Source organism: Ictidomys tridecemlineatus, chromosome 13 (assembly GCF_052094955.1).
Source record: "Ictidomys tridecemlineatus isolate mIctTri1 chromosome 13, mIctTri1.hap1, whole genome shotgun sequence".
Classification (NCBI taxonomy): Eukaryota; Metazoa; Chordata; class Mammalia; order Rodentia; family Sciuridae; genus Ictidomys; species Ictidomys tridecemlineatus.
In genome coordinates this window covers 27106036-27126930 of record NC_135489.1, presented here as the reverse complement: position 1 = coordinate 27126930, position 20895 = coordinate 27106036, and the positions used below count along the sequence as shown (strand labels likewise).

Below are 20895 nucleotides of genomic sequence, written 5' to 3'. Positions count from 1 at the left end.
TGTACCCAAATAGCTATGTCTACCACAGAACATGAGGGGAAGGTACAGTAAAGAATTGCAGGAGATTCCACAAGAAAAAAAAACTAACATACAATGGCCCAAAATTTTCCTTGACCTTTTCATGGGTGTCACAAAAGTGATGACACATGAGTGTTTATGATTTTGTGCAACTTTTGTTACTCCTCTTGAAATATGAATTAGATTGTGAAATATTGATTATGAAATATTAATTTATTTCATAATTTTCTTAATTTAAAAAGTCACAAACCCATTGCTATTATTTAGAAACCTCCGACTATCAGTAAAACACCTATTTGCAGGAATAAAGAATTAAATCAGGAGGTTGAAACCTGGCTTCATAACTAACCAGTTAGGTAGTCTTAGGTAAGCCACTCCTCTCTGGGCCTCAGTTTCCTTCTGCCAAAGCCTGGATATTCAGATCACTTGGTTAAGGAAAAATGTGTATTGCAAAGTGATTTCTGTAGGTTGGAAAGTATTTATGGAGTACTTTTCATGTGTGTGGCAACTATCAGTATAAAACTCTACTGTGCACTTGCACAGGTGCTATCTAGAGTACTTTCCCCACACCATGGGCAATCGGAGAAAGTGGATTCATGTGGGCCAGCAAGCCAGGGATAGCTTTCTGGAGGAGTAGAACATGACCCAGATGATGAAGCATACCTAGAACTTAGGCAAGAGGAAAGAGGAGGAAGCACAGAGAGCAGTGAACAAGTCAGCATGGGCCCAGTAGGATGCGTGTTGGAAGAAAAGATGGTGAAGTTCACCATATTGTGGAACATCTGCAAAGTCCAGCAGAGGTGTTGGAGCATTATGCTCTTGGCAACAGGGAACTATGTGGATTATTGAGTAAGAAAGTGACATAAAGACATGATCAAGCAATAGAAGAACCAGAATGGGTTGAAAGGAGAAAGACCAAAATCAGGGAGACTGGTAATGTGGGCATGCAGTTGTGAGGGCATGGTCTGGGTGCTTACAGTGAGCAGAGAGTGCAAAGCCATTCTAGAAGATGGGTCAGGAACCCACCCCAGTTACAGATGGGGTGCTCTTTGGACTCTCTTTAATTTCATTTATGAGGTTGTCTTAAAGTATTGTGAAGCTAATTGAGATTTCAACTCCTTTATGATTATTAATGTCTTCCCCATGAAGTGAATCGAAGACACCAAAAGAAATAAATCCAGGCAATTCCATAGGTCAGCTGGGAGCTGGGCAGGGAAAGAGCAGAGAACAAGTTGAAATCATCAACTGTGAGGCTTATTTTACAGTTATGGTGACTCCTGTCTCACCTTCCTAAAAAATTTTAAAAATCAGGTACCTAAGAAGCTGGAGTTTCCAAACAATTTATCTCCAAATGTTCCTATAGGCCAGGTCTTCCTCTTTACCTCGCCTGCTCTCAACCCACCTCCATCCAGTTCTATTAGGAAGGTGCAGGCAGACTGTGGGGTTTTACTTGAGGAAATGGGACTACAGTTCTAGAAAAATAAATTCTAGAATATGCTATTGAGCCCTTGGACTCGAAAGCAGAATTAACTGACAGACGAAAAATAAAACCCTCATGGGAAGTAATGTTTAGGAAAATAAATCTTAAGACTACAAGGCAAAAGACAGAGCAGACCTATATAACACTTCCTCCTGGCCTTGTCAATAGCTGTGTGACCAGAAGCAAGTCACTCCATGCTCTAGGCCTCAGTTTCCCAATCCATAAAAGCAGAGGGCTGGACTAGAGAATCAGAAGTCCATGCCTCTGATAGTTATCCTCCAAACTATCAACTAAATACAGAAAAAGAGGTCACAAGCATCCATTTCTCTGTGTGTGTGTGTGTGTGTGTGTGTGTGTGTATGAGAGCTTTGCACTAGCTTTGGGCTAGTCCTGGAAATTACATGTTCTAGTGCAAAGCTCGAATTCCACATAGGGAAACATCTGCCCTAATTGTGGCCAAAGCATAATCATGTAGAACATTTTGTAGGAAAAATCAAACTATATTGATATGTTACCTAAAAAAAAAAAAAAAATCATTGATGTTGCAGCTAGGAAATTGCCCTGTAGTGTGTGGGTGTGTCCCCAAACAGCAGAGTGAGGGAATAAGAGGCCCAGGGAGCAGGGGCGGATGACAAACACCACTCGATGGTAGATTGCAGATGCTCCATGTGTCGATACTGCGTGTGATGCATGGCCAGCACGGATGCGCCTCCAGGAGAGGGCGAACCTTGATCCAAACCTGAGAGACAACCTGTAGAAGGTATGTAAGCGTTGGCCTTTTGGGGTTGATTTTAGAAAGGCAGACCAGATCATTTTCCTCCTCTGAAAGACATCAAATAGGGTTCAGGTGTGTTTTGTTACTTCAAAAAAATTGTAATAAGCCTCAAAATTTGATTTCACAGGTGGGCTCTTCTGTAGAATCTTTTTTTACCACTGATAATTTGAAAGGCTGGAATCTCCTGTGCATTAGGGGTCAGTAGAGGCAGGAGCTCTTGGGGACCACTGTTCCCCAGAGAAGGCGTTTCTGAAACCAATCAGTGCAGCTCAGACTGTTCTCTCCTTCTGAGTCAATGGGAGAAAGCATCACGGGAGGCTGTTAAAACACGGGAGGGTGACAGTCCTGGAGGGCAGAGATCATGCCCCTAAAGTGGTCCTGAATGGTCCCTGTCATGAAGCTACTTGCATAGGAACACTTCATGAGCCTGTTGAAGGAGGGAAGACGGGCCGTTTCCTGCACTAAGTGTCATGCCAGGGAGCGACTCGGTTACTGAGAACAGAGCTACACCCCTGAGTGCCACAGCACCTGTGTAGCCATGTCCAAGGAGCAGAGAAACATGATGGTCAGTATCCTGGGGGCCCACATCTGTTTACTGAACCAGGCAACTTGAGTTCTAGTTTCTCTGTGTGTCTGATGTTTGGGGGAGGAGAGACATGAGAAAAGCACTTATTGAGCACCTAGTGTGAACAAAATTTACACTTGGGATAGAGGCCAAGCCCCACCTGCAAGCAGTCTTGGGCTTCACGGCTAGATGGAATAAACCCATGTAACATCTGGTGATCAAAACAAATTGCATCAAGCCAGATCTCGACCTTCCTTGATCTGTTTTCTTCTCTCTCATGAACTGAGTTCTTCCAGCCCCTCTTATAGGACCATTTTATCATCCACCATCTATAAACTTCCATCCTTTTATCCAATTAATTCAAAATAGTCATCCCTCATCCTTCAACTTCCAAAACCTACACAACTCAACTATAAATTCTGTCAACCTCCAAAAGACTTCCACCTCTATTTCAATATTTATCAATCATTTAACATTTGCCATAAGAAATATTATTTTTAAAATAGTATTCATACTCTGGGGTATCCAACGACTATACTATTCAGAAGTTAAAATTTGCAGATTCAACAACACTTCTGGGTGCCTAAGGTATACCTGATAAGTACCAGGGATGCTAACGGAAGTTAGTATGATCCTGGTTGTCAAGGACTCACCACCCTATGAAGGTGACAGTCGGGAACAAATAATTAACCCTCAGCTAGGTAAGGGGCAGCACAGGTAGGTGTAAAATACCAGGAGCCTGAGACAGAGGATGGATCCTTCCAGTGCCATCTGAGGGGAGTTTGTCCTCCCTAAAGAGGTCCCCAAGGGAGACGCACTGCCAAATTATTTCCCAGAGCATTTTGCAAGCATTATCTCATTTTATTAGAGAATGAGAAAGAAATGGCAGGTATGCCTCTGAGATGTCTGTCGCATTCACAGGTAGGATTTGCAAGGTCAGCCCGACAGAGCCTGAGCACAGTTTCCAGGGAGAATTGCATGCCTGCACTTGAGGAAACTGTGAGGTCACATGACTTGCAAAAGGCCAAGCAAAAATTAGTGACTTCTGGTTCTCAGTCAGTGTTGTTTTCTTTTTTTCCCCACCACACCAATGGTACATCTCATTTCGAGAACTTTTGATAGACATGCTCATAATATTCTTGAAATTGCCTTTATCCATTATGAAAGTCTTGAGAATTTGTCCCAGAGGCCAGCAGTAAATTGCTATCACCTTCACTTTAAGGGTTTGCCAGCCTTGGGAAGCTGGTTATTTCATCTCCAATCTTCTTTGTGGCATTTGTTCCCACCTCTCAATCTCAACCCTCCCAGACACAGCCTGAAGGGCTGCAGCCCAGCACTTCAATATCACCCATATGACAAAGGTGCCTCTTAGTGTTTGTTTGGCTGAGGTTTTGTTTTTATGTTGTTTTGTTTCATGGCTTCTGGGTTCTGAGCAGGCACAGAATCGGAGCTGCTAAATATGCAGACCAGCGGGACAGAGGCTGAGCCACCAGGCTTCTGCAGCCACCTGTATGATGTAGGACAGATGAGGCTAGATGCCAGAGGAAGTCTCAGGAAGCAGGTTTATTTAAGCTGCAACGGTCCAGAGGGGCTGATTCCTAAAAATCTCTGGATCCCAAGTCTGGAAATTCTTTTAGATTTCTACTCAGTGGGATAGTTACAGGACAGTGGGAGTGGGTGGGAACATAACAGTTACTCTTTGTCCCATATTCTTAGGCTAGAGAGAGGTTTCACACGTTTTGTCTACAAACCTGGCATTTACAAGAGAGAGGAAGCTTCAAGCCACATTTGAGCTCTCTGCAGAACTCCTGTGAAATCCTGTTGACAGTCTTGTAAAAGTCTTTCTGACAAGAGAAGAAGCTTAATTATGGTGGGGGAGGGTTCTTTAGGGTGGGGGGTACGCGCTCTGCTTCATGTAAGCCCTGCCTGATGGATAAGCTCAGCCTCTCCCGCACCTCGGCCAGCAAGCCCAGCTCGCCCTACCTCTGCTAGTATATAACTCAGTGAACAAAATCTAGGGTATCTTAACAACCGGCAATTTTCCCTTTGGATTGACAAGACTTTTGGATAAATGTTGCTTTGGTTTGTTAAACTGAAAGACCCTCTTTGTACGTATGAAAAATAACACAGGCTCATAGGCAGCATGTGTTGTGCCCTCTGATATCCAGGACCAGGTCCCAGGGTAAAAAGGAAGGTAGAAAGGTCTGTGCTGCACCGTGCAGCCAGCCCTGGGTGGAGAGAGCAGCAAACTGAGCATCAAGAGACCTGATGCGATTCGCAGCTCTGCTGAGATTAATGAGCTGTGTGTCCTGGAGAGTTGATTTCCTTAGACAGGGGAGGCGGGCTGTGATCCCGAAATTCCCTTCAATTCTGTGTTTATGATGCTAAGGTTAAAATATAGCTCTGCCAAGGAGATGGCTGGGTGGCCAGCACTCGTTATACGAAGAACAAGAAGCAATGGTCCAACAGAGATGCCCTCCCAGTCTGACAGATGTGCGCCGGGGATTGATATTATGGGAGAACACCCTGCTTTGTCAGGTGGTGCAAGGATGCCCCTTTCATTCTCACCCTGCATGAACCCTGTCTGCAGAGGTGTCTGGGGGCAAGCTGACTTCCGGGTATCTCTACAGTGCAGAGCTGACTTCCACTCCCCAGCTTGGGATGAGGCTGAAGGCTGACCCACGCACAGGATGCCTAACAGTAACTGCTTCTCCACCTGAGCCAGAGGGAAGGGACAGTCTTCTGTTACCTTTCAATCTAAAAGACTAAGCAAGGCCTCATTCTTTGTTCATGCATACCCACAGACTCTTGAGGTTTTGTTCCTCCTGTGTTCTGAGCTTTGTTAAAGTTGTACCTAGAGGAGCTGGGGTGGTGGCTCAGGAGTACAGTACTCGCCTCGCACGTGCGAGACCTGGGTTCGATCCACAGCACCACATAAAAATAAATAAGTGAAATAAAGGTATGGTGTCCAACTACAATTAAAATAAATAAATAAATAAAGTTGTCCCTAGAACAGTGTGATGGAGACCAGTGTTTTCAGATTTCCATATACCTCCAAATCAGCAGGGTTTCTTGCTTGAAAGCAGATTTCAACCCAGCAGGTTGGGGATGAGACATTCCTGGCAGGCTCCCTAGTGATGTCCATGAAGTTGGACCATGGGCCAGACTGGACGTTGAAGATGCAGGGAAAAGGAAAGAGTCCCCATTTGTAGGTTGCTACAGAATACTCAGTGCTCATGTGTCCCTGAGTTCAATTTACCATACCAAAAAAAAAAAAAAAAAAAGAAGAAGAAGGAGGAGGAGGAAGAGGAGGAGGAGGAGGACAAGGACGAGGGGGAGGAGGAGGAGGAGAAATCATCTTTAGCCTCAATTTTTCATCTTTTGGCAATATCATTTTCTATCCTGTGTGTTTCAAGGTACCATTGAAAGAGCCAACTGTGTTCACTTAGAAAATGTGCAAATGTAATAGTGTCAATGTTTTCCACTCTCCCAGGCAGCTACTGGAGAATGTGATTCTGGTATACTTAAGAAGCTCTAGCAGAGTGTGTTAAACTTGCATGCCCTAGGAATCACCAAATATTCCAGTAAACGGACCTTGAGCAGGCCTAGGCACATGCATTTTAACAAAGCACCCAGGTGATTCCATGCTGTGAGTTCTCAGACCATGCCTTGAAAAATCTGTTCCTAGTGGTAAGAGTGCTCTCCTACTCGTAGAATGGAAATTGAAGACCATATGATACAGAACAGGGGTTCTTGGAGCTGGTAACATATTCAAGGCACTTGGTTCCCCATAGATTGATACTTGTCAAACTTTAATGTGCATGGAACTCACTTGGGGAATCTTGTTGAAAGACAAATTCTAATTCCATCAATCTGGGGTAAGACCTGAGATTCTGCATTTCTAACAAGCTCACAGCTGATGCTAATGCTGGTCCGGAGACCAAACTTTGAGTAGCAAGAACCTATACTTCTCAGTCCAAGCTGCATATTAGAGCCATTTTTAAATACATGGGCATTAAAAACTTTAATTTTTTTAAATTAGTCTGGGGTAAGGCTCATGCATTTTTTAAAAGCACCCAGGTGAGGTAATACACAGCCATTTAGAACTCTCTAGCCCAGGTGTGTCCAAGGCACTGGCTGAATAGTAGTGACTGGGCAGTCAGCCCAGGGTCCACCTGTTCATGCTGGTCTAAGGTACAATTAAATGGCTCTTAGGCTGTCTCTTCCATCTCTTGACACAGATGTAACTCAGGTTTCTATAGGGAAAGGAAATAGCAATTGTCATGGATTGGAAGCTGAGGGCTGAAAGGCTTAATACAGAATGATATAGAAATCATCCCGCGTCTCAATTTTCCATCTTTTGGCAATATCATCGCCCACCTATCCATTTCAAGGTGGGCCAAGTGAGTTCAGTGTGCAAATGTAGCCATGTGAACGTTTTCCACTTCTCTGGGCAGCCTCTGGACCACGTGCAGTCAGTGGAGTGCTTTATACAAAGACTGTCACTACTCTGGATCAGACTGTCACACTCTACTTCCCAGCTTCTGGGTGTGGTTTTTCCTGGCTCTCTGCTTGGCGCTCAGGGGTGTGGACCAAATGAGGTGCTGACCTGTCTCTTTTCGCCCCTGGCTAGGTGGCAGTGGGGAGCAGTCACCACCACCAGGCCCGAAGGCCGAGGAGGGCTCTGAGGCTGTGCTCCCCAGGCACAGGAGCGTGTTCCACATCGAGTGGTCGTCCATTCGGAGGAGGAGCAAAGGTGTGAGCACTCTGCCCCTCGTGTGCAGTCCCTGGCTTCCTCATCTCTAATAAAACAGGGGCAGTGACAGTACCTGCTTCACAGGGTGGTAGGGAGACCCATGAAGGTCAGGTTCATTCTTTTTATGTGACCACTGACCAAAGCCACCGTTTTCCTTGGTCTGAACACACCCTACCTACGGGCCAGGCTGTGGGCTAACACAGGGCTAGGCCAGGGGTCTCAGCCTGGCTACATGTGGCAATCCCCTGTATCCCATCCCCAAAGCTTTAATTTAATTCATCTGAGGAGTAGCTGGGCTGGCCTGGGTCTTTTAGAGCTCTTTATGAGATTCTAATTTACCACCAATTCAAAAACCACTGGTCTGGGAGAGTATAGTTGAAAAGGCCTCATCTGAGACAGTGGTGGGAATATCAAGGCCAAGGGAACAGGTAGAGGGGAATGGCGAGGAGGGGGCCAGGGGAGCAGCCAAAGCTGAGCAGGTGAAGAAGCCAGAGACCTGGAAGATGAGGCAGGTTCTGGTAAACAGGGGGAGTCTGGAGAGATCAGCTACAGTGTGGAATAACCTAGTGGAAAGTCAGCGAGCCAATCCAACTTCACCCAACCCCCAGAGAGGGGAGCAGATTGCCCAAGGTTTCGCAGCTGGCCAGAGGCACTGCAGGGGGTAGAGATGACTCCGCAGATAGTTCCCCCCTCACAACACATGCCTCCCTGAAGATGCATCAGTATTTCCTTCCTCCAGTTCATCTAATCTCACCCTTGCACACCAGAAGTCAGCAAGGCCAGAGAAATGGGCCTGGGGAGGTTATAGGAAGATTTACAAGGTGGAGAGAGAATTGCAGATAACTGAAGAGCCCCCAAGCCCTTTAGTGTGTCTTTGACAGGGGCCCCTGACATGGTGTGAAAGAGCATTGTCTCAAAAGGTCAACAGCTTCCTTCCTAATATCTCTTGGGATGGTGAGCTGGGGGCATAGTAGAGTGGGATCCCATACAGAGGAGCCTGGAGATGGAGTGCTTGGGAATTGCCACAGAATGGCAGGCAGAGGAATCTCCAGACAGAAGCAGTGGGTTCATCAAGAGATCACACATGATCTGAGTTATAGAACTTCTCTCTGTTCCTCCTTTCAAAACTTTGTGGCATAACATCCCTACCACACTGGTATTTTCAGCCCGTGCTCCTTCAAAAGTGGGAACACAATACCTTTGGCACATCCCTTCCTTTACACCCAGAAGTCTCAGGAATACAGACTGGCAACCACCAATGCAGTCTCAAAAATACAGGGAGGGCAGCATCCAGCCTGCCATTCTCACACTTGACCACAAGAGGGAGCCATAGCACCAAGACCGAAACTTGCAAGGGCCATCATTCAGGGTGCCTAAAACCCTACTGAAATTGGTCATCCGCAAAAATAAGCTGTCCTCAATAATCAAAAAATGTTTAGAGTCACATTACAAGAGTTTTCTAGAATTAAAAGTATACACAAAAGTGTGTATGATGTCTACATAGATATCTTATCCTGATCCAAACAGCAATTGCCATCTATTAAAATGCCTAAAATTCAGAGACAAACATCAAAAAATAGAGAATAAGAGAGAAAGAGAGAGACAGAGACAGAGAAAACCAAAGACCAATCAGCCTGAAATCAGCCAGCTGGGGAGAGTCAGAGTCACGTTCAAACCCAGATCCTTCATGGCCCAGGCAGCCTACTGCTTCATAAGGAACAAGTGAAGGACGGCAACCCCATCCAGTTCCTTCCTCTTGCACTGACTTGTGGCGTAGGAGAAAGAACTCTGGTTTCAGGGGTCACAGGAAAGTCACCATCCCTCGGGGCTCCTGTTCCTTCATTTAATGAACATAGGAGTTGAGCTACATTGGGGCTTCTTCATCAAGGGTCAGTGAAGTCCCGATACTCCTCTGAACTCCCTGTATTCCTTGTAAAACATCCTGTTTACATGAACATGTACATTTTTTTCCCCAAAGGGAGGACCCAAATGGGCCTAAGACCAGTAGAGGAAGGTACAGTATGCCCAAGAGTCTAACTCGAGCCTTGTACTAAAGTACTGCTGAGGTGCCCGAACTGATGATTCTCTTTCCTTCCTTCTTCAGTGTTTGGAAAAAGTGAACACCAGGAGAGACAAGCCAAAGAGCCATTTTCCTATCCATACCGGAAGCCCACCATTGAGCTGCTTGTGAGTACAGGGTATCCCAAATCAGGGACAGCGCCTTCCAGTCACACAGCCTGTAGCAGATTGGGGAGCTGAGGTCTGTCAAGGAGGTTTTCTCATTTAGGCAAATTTTTCTTGAAATTCATATTTTCAGACATGTAGGGACATTTAGATAAAATGGTCACGGTTTGCTTTGTGAACTTTCATATTCCTTTTATTTGAATTATCTCTTATCAGATTTCCTCTAAATCAAGAATTTAGGAAATAAGATCCTGCCAATTTTCAAAAATGGAATCTTCACATATTCAAATTCATAACTTTATATTCATGGTCAGTTCAATTTTAAAGAGTAGACATGCAGAAGGGAAAACGATTTCTTCTAGAAAGAGTATGGTATATTTAAAATTCTACACATCTGTGTTTAACCTTAACCCTACTGTTTGACCTTGACCTTTGCAAATAAGAATCTCTGTATGGCTGAGCCCTCTACCCCAAATGAGGATGAAAATGTCCTCTCATCCCTCATTAAATGAGGTGGCCTGTCAAACAAAAGAAACAGGTCCCTGAGGACCACCAATGTCAGTGTGAAAGCCACAGGTGGTAGGAGGCTCTTGCCCATCTCTTCTCCCTGGGCAGGATCTGAACACCATGGAGGAGAGCTCCGAGATTAAGGTAGAAACCAGCACGTCCAGGACTTCCTGGATCCAGAGCTCCATGGCCGCCAGCGGGAAGAGGGTCAGCAAAGCCCTCAGCTACATCACGGGAGAGATGAAGGAATGCGGAGAGAGACTTAAAGGTACAGTTTTGTGAGAGCAGCCCTAGATCTACACCTAAAAGGTCACCTTGGCCACCCCTGGAAATGCACTGCCATGGTGGGGGCTGAGGGGGTGTTTCTGTAGACTAGAATGAGCTCTATCCAGGGTTTTCCAGAAGAGCTAGGATTTGCTGTTACATAGTCTCTTGGGATGTAAATACAGGTACAGTTACATGTGCAAACTCTCATTTCTAAATGGCATAGTCCTGCGCTCCCAAATGTCCCACTCAGATAAACATTTGTAGTGCTGGGATCCTAGGGAGTGAGCAGCATTCTAGAAAAATGCCTTCTAGCTGACATACAGGAGAACTGACTCCCAGGTCAATAGATTCTCTCCGGCAATGCCCCTGAGCTCAGCTCCTGGGTGTGGCACCCTCTATGAAGCAAGAGAGTTTTCTGGAAACTTTATGCCACTCTTATGGGAGGCACAGACCACACAGGGGACCTAATCCCCACCGCAGGAAGGACAACCTAGAGACGACGTCCAGCTGGCAAGGGGTCCCGAGGTTTTGGGCAGTCAATGCTCTCCCAGGTTCTTCTTTGACACTCTTCTGTGGCAGTTGACAGTAGGTGGCTGGCTCCCTAGAAGCCCACTTTGGATTTTCAGAGAGATCCCACACTCCCTGGGCCTGGCCACCAGGCCTCGCCCGGGACCTCCACACCGAGCCTTTGCCAAGTCCCTCCCTGTTCCGTTTCAGACAAATCCCCAGTGTTCCAGTTTCTGGACTGGGTGCTGCGGGGCACGTCTCAGGTGATGTTCGTGAACAACCCCCTCAGCGGCATCCTCATCGTCCTTGGCCTCTTCATCCAGAACCCCTGGTGGGCCATCTCGGGTTGCCTGGGCACCATTGTGTCCACCTTGACAGCCCTCATCCTGAGCCAGGACAGGTAAGTCCCCAGAGACCCAGGGTCCAAGTGTAAGACCAAGAGGGCACTCCTCCAAGAGGACCCCTTCTCACCCTTCAGCTCAGAAACCCCTCAGAAGAAGAGCACTGGTAGCTGAAGGCAATATTTCCTTGGGACATACACATTTTTCTAGAGAAAAATGCAGGGGTGATAGGGCTGTGTCCTCACCCAGTCACTCCCACAATGATGGCCTGTGAAGCATGTGGCAGGAAAAGGCCCTGGGAGCCAGGAATGGTAACGCACGCCTGTAATCCCAGCAGCTCAGGAGGCTGAGGCAGGAGGATCACAGATTCAAAGCCAACTTCAGCAATTTAGCAAGACCCTTTCTCTAAATAAAAATATTAAAAAGGGCTGGGGATGTGGCTCAGTGGTTAAGTGCAGGAAGGACAACCTAGAGACGACGTTCAGTTGGCAAGGGGTCCCAAGGTTTTGGGCAGTCAATCCCTGATACATAAATAAATAAATAAATAAATAAATAAATAAATAAATAAATAAATAAATGGCCTGGGAAAACCTCCACTTCACCAGCCCCATTTGTCCCCAGGTCAGCAATTGCAGCAGGACTCCATGGCTACAACGGAGTGCTGGTGGGGCTGCTGATGGCAGTGTTCTCAGACAAAGGCGACTATTACTGGTGGCTTCTGCTCCCTGTCATCATCATGTCCATGTCTTGGTAAGTCTGTTCTGAGGTCATGGGTTCAAATCCAAAGGCCACTGTTCTTTTTACCTTGATCCTATGACTGCCCATCTAAACTCCGTTTTTAAGTGCCTTTTGTTGAACTTGCATGTCAGAGACACCCATGGAAACCTTGACTGACATGATGCTCCTGCATCATGTGCAAGATCACCTATACACCGGGTCTCAGCTACCATCCTTTCTTCTTTTGTTAAGATTTAAAAGGGTTTCTGCTTAACCCTGCCAGAGCACAGAGCAAGAAGCTGAGGTCCACACAGGGCAAGAACCACACTATGGGGGCCTGTCAGTTTCCAGCAATCTCCTCCCTCCTGCGCCCACAGCTTTCCTCTGTCCCTGGGACCCTGACTGGGGTAGGCTGAAGGACAGCCATGGGGCAGAGCCCTCAGAACACCAGGCTCCTCTCTCACCTCCAGAAAACACTGGGCACCCTGGCCATGAGGCTAGTGAGCTTGGCCACTCAATAAACACTAGCTAAATGACTGAGTGACTGTGAGTCCCTCCCCACTGCTCCCCCAACCTGTCCTCTCTCCTCCTGCCTGGGGAGGGAGCTGTATGAGGAAGTAGTGAGACTCCTGTCCTTTAAAACTTCTCCCAGAAAGCCCTCTTTCTGGAGGTGAGTGTGGGCATCCCTTCCTGTACCCTGCACAGGGAGGAGGCCCAGGGAAGGCCTTGGCCCAGGGCCAGTCATGCTCCGGAGGGACCCCAGCAGGCTGCTTTTCTCTGGGAAGGTGCAGGGGTCTCCTGCTGCTGTGTGGCCCGGTGGGGGAGCCAGGCAGCTTCCTGACCACCATGTCTTGTGCTTCTGCCATCAGCCCCATCCTCTCCAGTGCGCTGAGCACCATCTTCAGCAAGTGGGACCTGCCAGTCTTCACGCTGCCCTTCAACATTGCCGTGACCCTGTACCTGGCAGCCACAGGCCACTACAACCTCTTCTTCCCCACGATGCTGCTACAGCCTGCATCCTCTGTGCCCAACATCACCTGGTCGGAGGTCCAGGTGCCCTTGGTAGGTGTCATGGAAGGAGGAAAGGCAGTGTCGGTACAAGCTCAATATCAAAGTGGTATCTGCGTATTGTGCACACAATTCCTGACAGTTATGCAATCCAAGACATGCTTTGCACACATCTCATGACCTGCCCTCCTTGCCTCCTTCTAAGGGCTAAAAGGGTTATTTCTGGTCCCACCTATTATAATACAGAGAGCAGAATGGAGGCCAAGTTTGGAGACCCACCTGAGATCACACAGCAAATTAGTAAGGAGCAAACTCCAGACCCCTGACTCCAGGCCTGGGTTCTTTTCTTTTTTCCTTTGTTGAAAAGTATTTGGGAGCAGGGCATGGTAGGAAGCACATGCCTATAATCCCAGCAACTCAGAGGGCTGAGGCAGGAGGATTGCAAGTTCAAAGCCAGCCTCAGCAACTTAGCAAGGTTTTAAGTAAATCAGCAAGACCCTGTCTCTAAATTTAAAAATGTTTAAAGAAGGGTTTGAAATGTGGCTCAGTGGTAAAGTGACCCTGGGTTTAATCTTGGGTACCAAAAAAAAAAAGTATTTTTGATGCTTTACTCTGATTTTAATGCAAGTGTGTCTTTTCTTCCCTCGATATCATTGAATCATTAAAAATGTGCACATTATGCTACCATGTATTGGCTTAAAAAGTCACAGTTATAACCTCCAGAGCTGATTTCATTTGCTCTCTGAGGCTGGCTCATGTTTTAAAGCGCAGGTGTTCCCCCAATATGAACTATATATAACAGAGCTTTCAAAATTGTTTTTTTTTTCCTCTTTAACAAGTATTCTGTATAAAATGCTGACCTCTGGAAGTCTGCCAAGATAATGAATAAGAAGCTACACTAAAAGCACTAAATCAGCTTGAGAAACATGCCCATCAGCCTTCTTATCTAACCAGGCACGTTTTCTCCTAGGCCTCCTACTTTCCATTACGCTAAAAGGCCCCCCAGTCTGACAGTCACCCTGAAACTTCATTATTGGTCATTCATCACCACAAAGCCACTTGGGCTTGTTGAAAGAACTTTCAGATATAATGAAGCCTGGTGTCTCTCCACATTCCACAACATGGGTCAAAAGAGCCCTCCATTTGCACTAAGAAGCATCATTAGTTAGCAAAGGAGACCTTTGTGGTAGCCCCGTTTTGTTGATTGTTATGTTTTTTCCAAGGACCTTCTTGGAAAAAGAAGGCGAGAAGAGGTGCTGTGTTGGGGTTCAGCTCCCCAGATTTCCCAGTCATGGTATTTTCCCAATTCAGTTCTTTTGGAAGCAAAATTACTCAAGCAGTGTGTTATGAGATGATGTCAGAAGTTGCAAGTTTAAGATATTACATTCTCTGCACCACATTTTCAATTGGAAAAATATTTTCATCACTTTATAGAAATGAAAAAAAAAAAAGAAGAAGAATCCTGTATACATAATTTAGAAACCCAAAACTCAAGGCAGGGGGAGCCAATTTGTGGTGCTCATTCCTTAAGAAACACCTTTCTGGCTAACTGAATGAATTATGATAATGATTCATTTATTGGATCTTCTTGACAATTCTAATTAGAGTCCAGTTTCTGAAAAATATGTGGTCAATGTCAGAGCAAGGGTCTAAAACTGCCAACAGGTTTGAGCCTCCCTGAGTTCCTCTGTTCTCATGGCCATTAGAAAGTCTCCTCATCTAGGGTAACTATGCAGGGATCAAACTGCCCAGTACCACTGCCTCTGTGTCAAACTCTGTCACCTGTCCCCTTGCCCCTGCATGGCCATGCCAGAGCTCCTACTCTGTTCTCCGTCCTGTAGTACAAGGTACTGGCCTGCAGGGTTAGCCCACTAGGCCTGTGCTCCTGTCTCCGTATCCTCTCACTAGGTGTGAAGCCCATGAGCTGCAAGTTCTCCGTCCCCTGGCACCCACAGGGACAGTCTTCTCAGAGGGCTTAGATTGACAGGAGACTTGCCATAATAGATACACAAACTCACCCCAAGATTCTGCTTCTCCCCTGCTTACTGTCCCAGGGGCAGGCAAACCCAGCACTTGCCAGTGTGGCCCAAGCCAATTCCACTCAGCACTTCCCTGTACCAAGGGCCTTTGGCCAAACCCTCCAAGACAAAGGACCCAGTGGCAGTCACCAGGGAAGCCTGCATCCTAGTATCCTCTTCTCTGACTCCAGGGCATCTGTGCAAGTGCCTACAAGGTTTCCAACTTTCTTGAATGCTCTGTCACTCTCGAGTCCCATTGGACCTCGAAATACCTGGAGAACAGAGTCAAGCAGGGTACCCCAGGTTAACCAACAAAGAGAGCAGATGGCGGACATGCCACCTTCTCCAGGCCCCTTCTGTGTCTCGTTGATCAGCCAGACAAGACTCATGTCACCACACCCAGAAGTGTGGTTCTTGGAAATACACAAGTAAATTTCCCATCTTCTAGTTAGCCTTCTTGACATCTTATTTGGTTTGAAAAACATTATGAAAGTTTTGATCAGAAATCCATTGCTTTGCTAATGAATAATGCCCTCGAGTGAAAGTTTTTCAGTTTCTCTTCACAAGGAAGATAAGAGTCTTACCCTCCTGTTCCTAAATGAAGGAAACTCAACATCCTGACCCCTGGGTGTTCCAAGAGCTCAAAGTTAAGATGATCCTTCTGTGTTCCTCTTAGAGTTGACCTATTTGAGTCACCTTGGAATCCAGTGGCAGTACGTGTTGGTGCTGAATCTTGGAGCTAAGGTTGAAGTCATCTCTTTGGCTTCCCTAATAATGTGACTCTGTCTCCACAGCTTTTGAGAGCCATCCCCGTTGGGATCGGCCAAGTGTACGGCTGCGATAACCCCTGGACCGGAGGCATTTTCCTCGTGGCCCTGTTCATATCCTCACCTCTCATTTGCTTACACGCAGCAATCGGATCCACCATGGGGATGTTAGCAGGTCTGTGTCATCGCTTTCCCTTGTTAATGAGCGTAGGGACCCCAGTGCCTGGAACCAGCTGTAAAGAAACCAGGGACATGTGTCTTTATCGCCACACCTGCACATTCCCAGAATTCCAAATTCCCCCTCCTTCCACTGCACTCTGTTTCTCCACTATTGGTGGCAGCGCCCTCTAGCTCCTCCAGGTAAAAGTGGTCCTTGAGAAAGACTGGTGCCAGTCTTTCTTACACGGTAGTGTAAGAAAAGGGGAGGGGAGGGGAGGGGAGGGGAGGGGAGGGGAGGGGAGGGGAGGGGGGATAGTAGAGAATAGGATAGACAGCAGAATACATCAGACACTAGAAAGGCAATATGTCAATCAATGGAAGGGTAACTGATGGGATACAGCAATCTGTATACGGGGTAAAGTTGGGAGTTCATAACCCGCTTGAATCAAACTGTGAAAGATGATGTATTAAGAACTGTGTAATGTTTTGAACGACCAACAATAAAAAAAAAATAAATAAAGTTTGGGAGAGATTTCCTCTAGGCATTTTCAAAATCTTATCATCCCCAATGACAAAAAGGAGTTGGATTTGTTTGCAAAACGATTCCCTCCCTCCCTTCCCTCCTTCCTTCCTTTCTTTCTTCCTTTTTCTCTTTGGCAGGAAAAGGACATTCTCTGGTCTGTTTAAATCAGATTTCAGAGTCTTTTATCAGAGGCTCTCTGCAGCTCCTAACAGCTTAGCCACTAGAATTGATGTAGCCCTGTGGCCATTTATTCTGTTTTAGATGTAGTTTCACTGAATAAAATCAGAAGTCCTTTTGTGTGTGTGTGTGTGTGTGTGTGTGTGTGTGTGTGTGTGTGTGTGGTGGGTGTGGGACAGGCGCAAGAGCCCCATAGGATCCGTGACTCAGTACTGACGCCTGCCTTCTCTCCCAGCGCTCAGCATTGCCACGCCCTTTGACGCCATCTACTTCGGCCTGTGTGGCTTCAACAGCACTCTGGCGTGCATCGCCATCGGAGGCATGTTCTACGTCATCACCTGGCAGACGCACCTCCTGGCCATTGCCTGTGGTAGGTACCTCTGACAGTGTCTCCATAAAAGATCCACCCTGTGAAAATTCTGCTAACTCCCCAAAGATAAATAGGGGGATCTGTTTGCTTTATAGCTGGGCTTTTAGTTAAAACTGTCTTCAATAGCTGCCGGAGGATCAAGTGGTTACATGCAAAACTATTTTCTCCATGGACACAATGTTTCAGCCTCATGGAGGCAGGTTTGTTTTGAGGTTATGGCTAGTTCATTGTTGAATTATTTCATTGTTGAACTGCGAATTTCCTGAATAGTGATTGGAGCTGACAAGTGTCTTTTAAGCAAGTTAATCCTTACACATGAAATCTGGCGATTTACATCACATACAGCATTGAAACTTAAACATCCAAACATTGATCATAATCCTTTCAAATGATCCCTCTGAGTTACATGCTCAGTATCCCAGGAACTTAGATTAACCATAACAATTGGCATATTTTTACATTTTCATCCTTGAACATTTTTTATTTCTTGATGTTTTATGAAGGAAAACCAAATAAAACTCCTTTTGAAACAGAGATTTAAAACAGAGATGTCACTTCAGCACAGCATAGATTCCGGAATATAATCTCCATTAACTTAAAGAATAAGTTTACAATCAAAAGCTTCCCAAATATTCTTTTCTGGGGAAGATGTTCTGGATCAGATATCACCATCGACTTGTTTCCTTAATATAATTAGTATATATATTTTCTTTTTCCTTTTTTATTATTTTTTAGTTGTAGATGGACACAATATCTTTCTTTTATTTAGTTATTTTTGCGTGGTGCTGAGGATCAAACCCAGTGCCTCACATGTGCTAGGCAAGCGCTCCACCACTGAGCCACAACCCTAGCCCCCAAGATATGTTTTCTTCTGTACTTTATGATAATCACTGCAAACATGAAGAAGGAGAACCCTAAAGTAGGTGTGAAGGGTTAGTGCTGCTGTCTTTTTCTTCCTTCCTTTTAAAAATTATTTTGTGATCCCAAAAATCTCCATTGTTAAGCCAGGCCCTGTAGGTACTTATGAAATTACTTTTATTTGCTCATATTGACGAAATAAGCTTAGCACTAAAGAGGCATTTTAAGTGTCACCTGGCTAGCCTACACTACCAGCTCTCTGAGGTTGGTTTTTTTTTTCCACTTTGTGAAGGTGAAAAAAATTCCTCAAAGAACCAGGGCCAGGATGAGGATGTGACAAATGAGGCAGCTCAAATGCAAAACTGCAGGAGTTGCTCACTGTCAGTGTCCTGCAGGTGATGAGGTCTACATGTCTCCATGATCCTGAGCTTGAAGGCCACCTTAAATTGTATACCTCCCTCACCTCTCCAGAGTTCCACCCTCCACAAAGGTTGACATGTCAGATGTTACACCAGTGATTCTCAACCAAGGGCGATTTCCCCCTTACCTGGGGAAATTGGCAATGTCTGGTGGCATTGTTATTTGTCACACCTAGGGATTTCTACTGGCATCTCCTGGGTAGAGGCCAGGGCTGCTGGTAAACACCCTACAACACAGACACATTTTAGCCTCCACAACAAGGATTGTCCACGTGCCACGGCTGTGAAAGCTGGCACGTGTCACCTCATTCAGTCTTCACTACAACTTCAAACCACGTGGGTCCGATTACCACCCCCACTTCACAGATGGGGAACTGAAGCTAAAGGGAGCAAAATACATTGCCCAAAATGGGGTCTGTAAAGACTATGTCTGTGCTCCTTGGAGGGGATCAGACTCCTTCCTGAAGCCAGCGCTTTCTCTTCGGGCTGAAAGATCCAGAATAGTCATGGTCCTTTTCTGCAGTCACACAGAGAGGGACAAGACAGGCGAGGTGGAAGGCTCCTTCCATCGCAGCCTGCTCTATCTGTTCCACAGGACAGACAGTTCTCCCTCCCTTCAACCCAGACGGGCTGCATGTCCTCCGCCTTCTCTTCTGACTATCCTTCCTCCTCCCTCCTCACAATGCAGGCCCTGCAACTGCAGATGAGCAGACATAAGGTTTTCAGAGTTTTCCTGTTGGTAACAGATCAAATGTGATCAAAGATATCAAATCTGAGAATAACTCCTCCAGCTCCTGGGCCAATAGCTGAATCTGATGTGTTGGGCTCTCAGGGCACCGCCTCATCCTCCACCTCAGCCTCCAACTCAGCCTCCACCTCAGCCTCCGCCTCACCCTCCACTCTTCACCGGCCACGCCCAGAGCCCCACTCAGCCTTCTGGCTCCCCTATAATTGGGGGTCAGGTGGCATTGGGTTGACCTCTGACCCTTCCATCTGCCCTGCTCTTTCTAACCTCAGCCCTGAGAGGTCGCTGGGTACAGTGGGTAAGAGCCCTGCCTTGGAATCAGGTGACCAGGGCTCAGTCACTTGTCAGCCGTATGGTCCTAGGCAAGTCCCTTGAACTCTCAGTAGTCAGTAACCTCTATTAATTAACCAGGGTTCAAATGACACAAAGGATGCCTGGGCTTCTCCTGTTCCCTCTGAAAGAAACTGGCAGGTGCGATGCATGCAACGACTGCATGCCTGCGACCTCCTCATAGAGGTCATCTCTTAATCTCTCCTCGCTTCCATCTTGAAACCCTACCCCAAACAACAGGGACTCCTCCAACTCAGAGACGGCATGACGGTCGCTCTATGAAAGCTCTCTGAGCCTCAGTTTTCTCAATTGTGAAATAAAGACAATAATAGTGCTTCCATCATAGGAACGCTGAGGGACATGGTTGGTGTTCCTACTAAGGGGGCACACAGTGACTATTATGGGTTCGCTGTTGTCGGTGTCCTAGGAACAATTGGGACGTTCTCTGTTGAGAAGTGAAGGGCTCAGAGGCAGAGCCCAATTACGCCGGCCCATTTCCATCACTTCTCACCCCTTGGCAGCACCTGCTTCTGGCTGCATGGTCAGGCCCTCCTCTCCAGCACCCAGAAGTCAAGGCCGTCAGCAATATTTGGTGCCCCAAGAGCTGACAGAATGCGGCTTCTCCCTGGAAGCCCATATTATGTTAATGCTTTGTCATGAAATACTCCAGCAGGGAGTTCGGGGACTCCCTTGCCTTTGCTGTATAGTAAAATTTTCATTTATGGTTTATGCTGTTAAATGTTCCTTTACTGGAATGCAAGGTGGTGGGGCCCAAGAGAACTGTAACAGCCAAATTCTGGCCTTTTTTAACAAAGTTCATCTGCCGACTTAGCTGTACTGGTGTTTGCGTGGAATTTAACACTTTTAAACCTGCCAAGCAATGGAAACATAACTCGGTGATTTTTTTTAAATCTGAGATAGCATTAGTGGCATAAAATTAATGAAGAGAAAATATGTCGACCAAGCCTGAGAAGCTGTGAAATAGTTATTGGATATTTATGGACGGTTCTTTCTTCCAGCACTGTTTGCAGCCTACCTGGGGACTGCCCTGGCCAACATGTTATCTGTGGTGAGTCAACATCTCTGGGCTGCAGATGTGCCCACAGTCCCCTCTCAGCTTCCCCCAAACTTGTTCAAAACCCTCCTTCACAAACCCTTCCCAATTCTCCCTCTTGTCTCCAACCCATAGGGCAATTAGAAGTGTGTTCTCTTATAAATCGAACTCCTTTCTCGTGTACTTATTCTTTATGACTATTTTTAAATCTTTATTATTTGTTTTTTTATAAGTGTCTATAGATCCTCTGCCCACCTGGCTTGTGGGTCAGTGTGCATCTTTGGCTCATAGCAAATAGCACAGTTCATGGGAGTGAGGAGGTGTTGCTGGCAAAGGCCTCAGGACACAGG

At 46.3% G+C, this 20895-nt stretch overlaps 1 protein-coding gene across 4 annotated transcripts in view; it reads left to right on the top strand.

Moving 5' to 3' along the window:
• Positions 1-20895, top strand: part of Slc14a2 (solute carrier family 14 member 2) — a 420044-nt gene that overhangs the window by 395549 nt on the left and 3600 nt on the right. For 3 of the 4 annotated variants that reach the window (XM_078030094.1, XM_078030093.1, XM_040273470.2), the window contains 9 exons: positions 7472-7594; positions 9699-9781; positions 10394-10553; positions 11270-11459; positions 12022-12150; positions 12987-13179; positions 15938-16085; positions 17005-17139; positions 20511-20560. In XM_078030094.1, the coding sequence (XP_077886220.1) occupies positions 7472-7594; positions 9699-9781; positions 10394-10553; positions 11270-11459; positions 12022-12150; positions 12987-13179; positions 15938-16085; positions 17005-17139; positions 20511-20560 (1211 nt within the window). Of the gene's footprint in view, positions 1-2150; positions 2259-7471; positions 7595-9698; positions 9782-10393; positions 10554-11269; positions 11460-12021; positions 12151-12986; positions 13180-15937; positions 16086-17004; positions 17140-20510; positions 20561-20895 lie in introns of all 4 variants that reach the window. The other variant, XM_078030095.1, reaches the window with a different exon arrangement.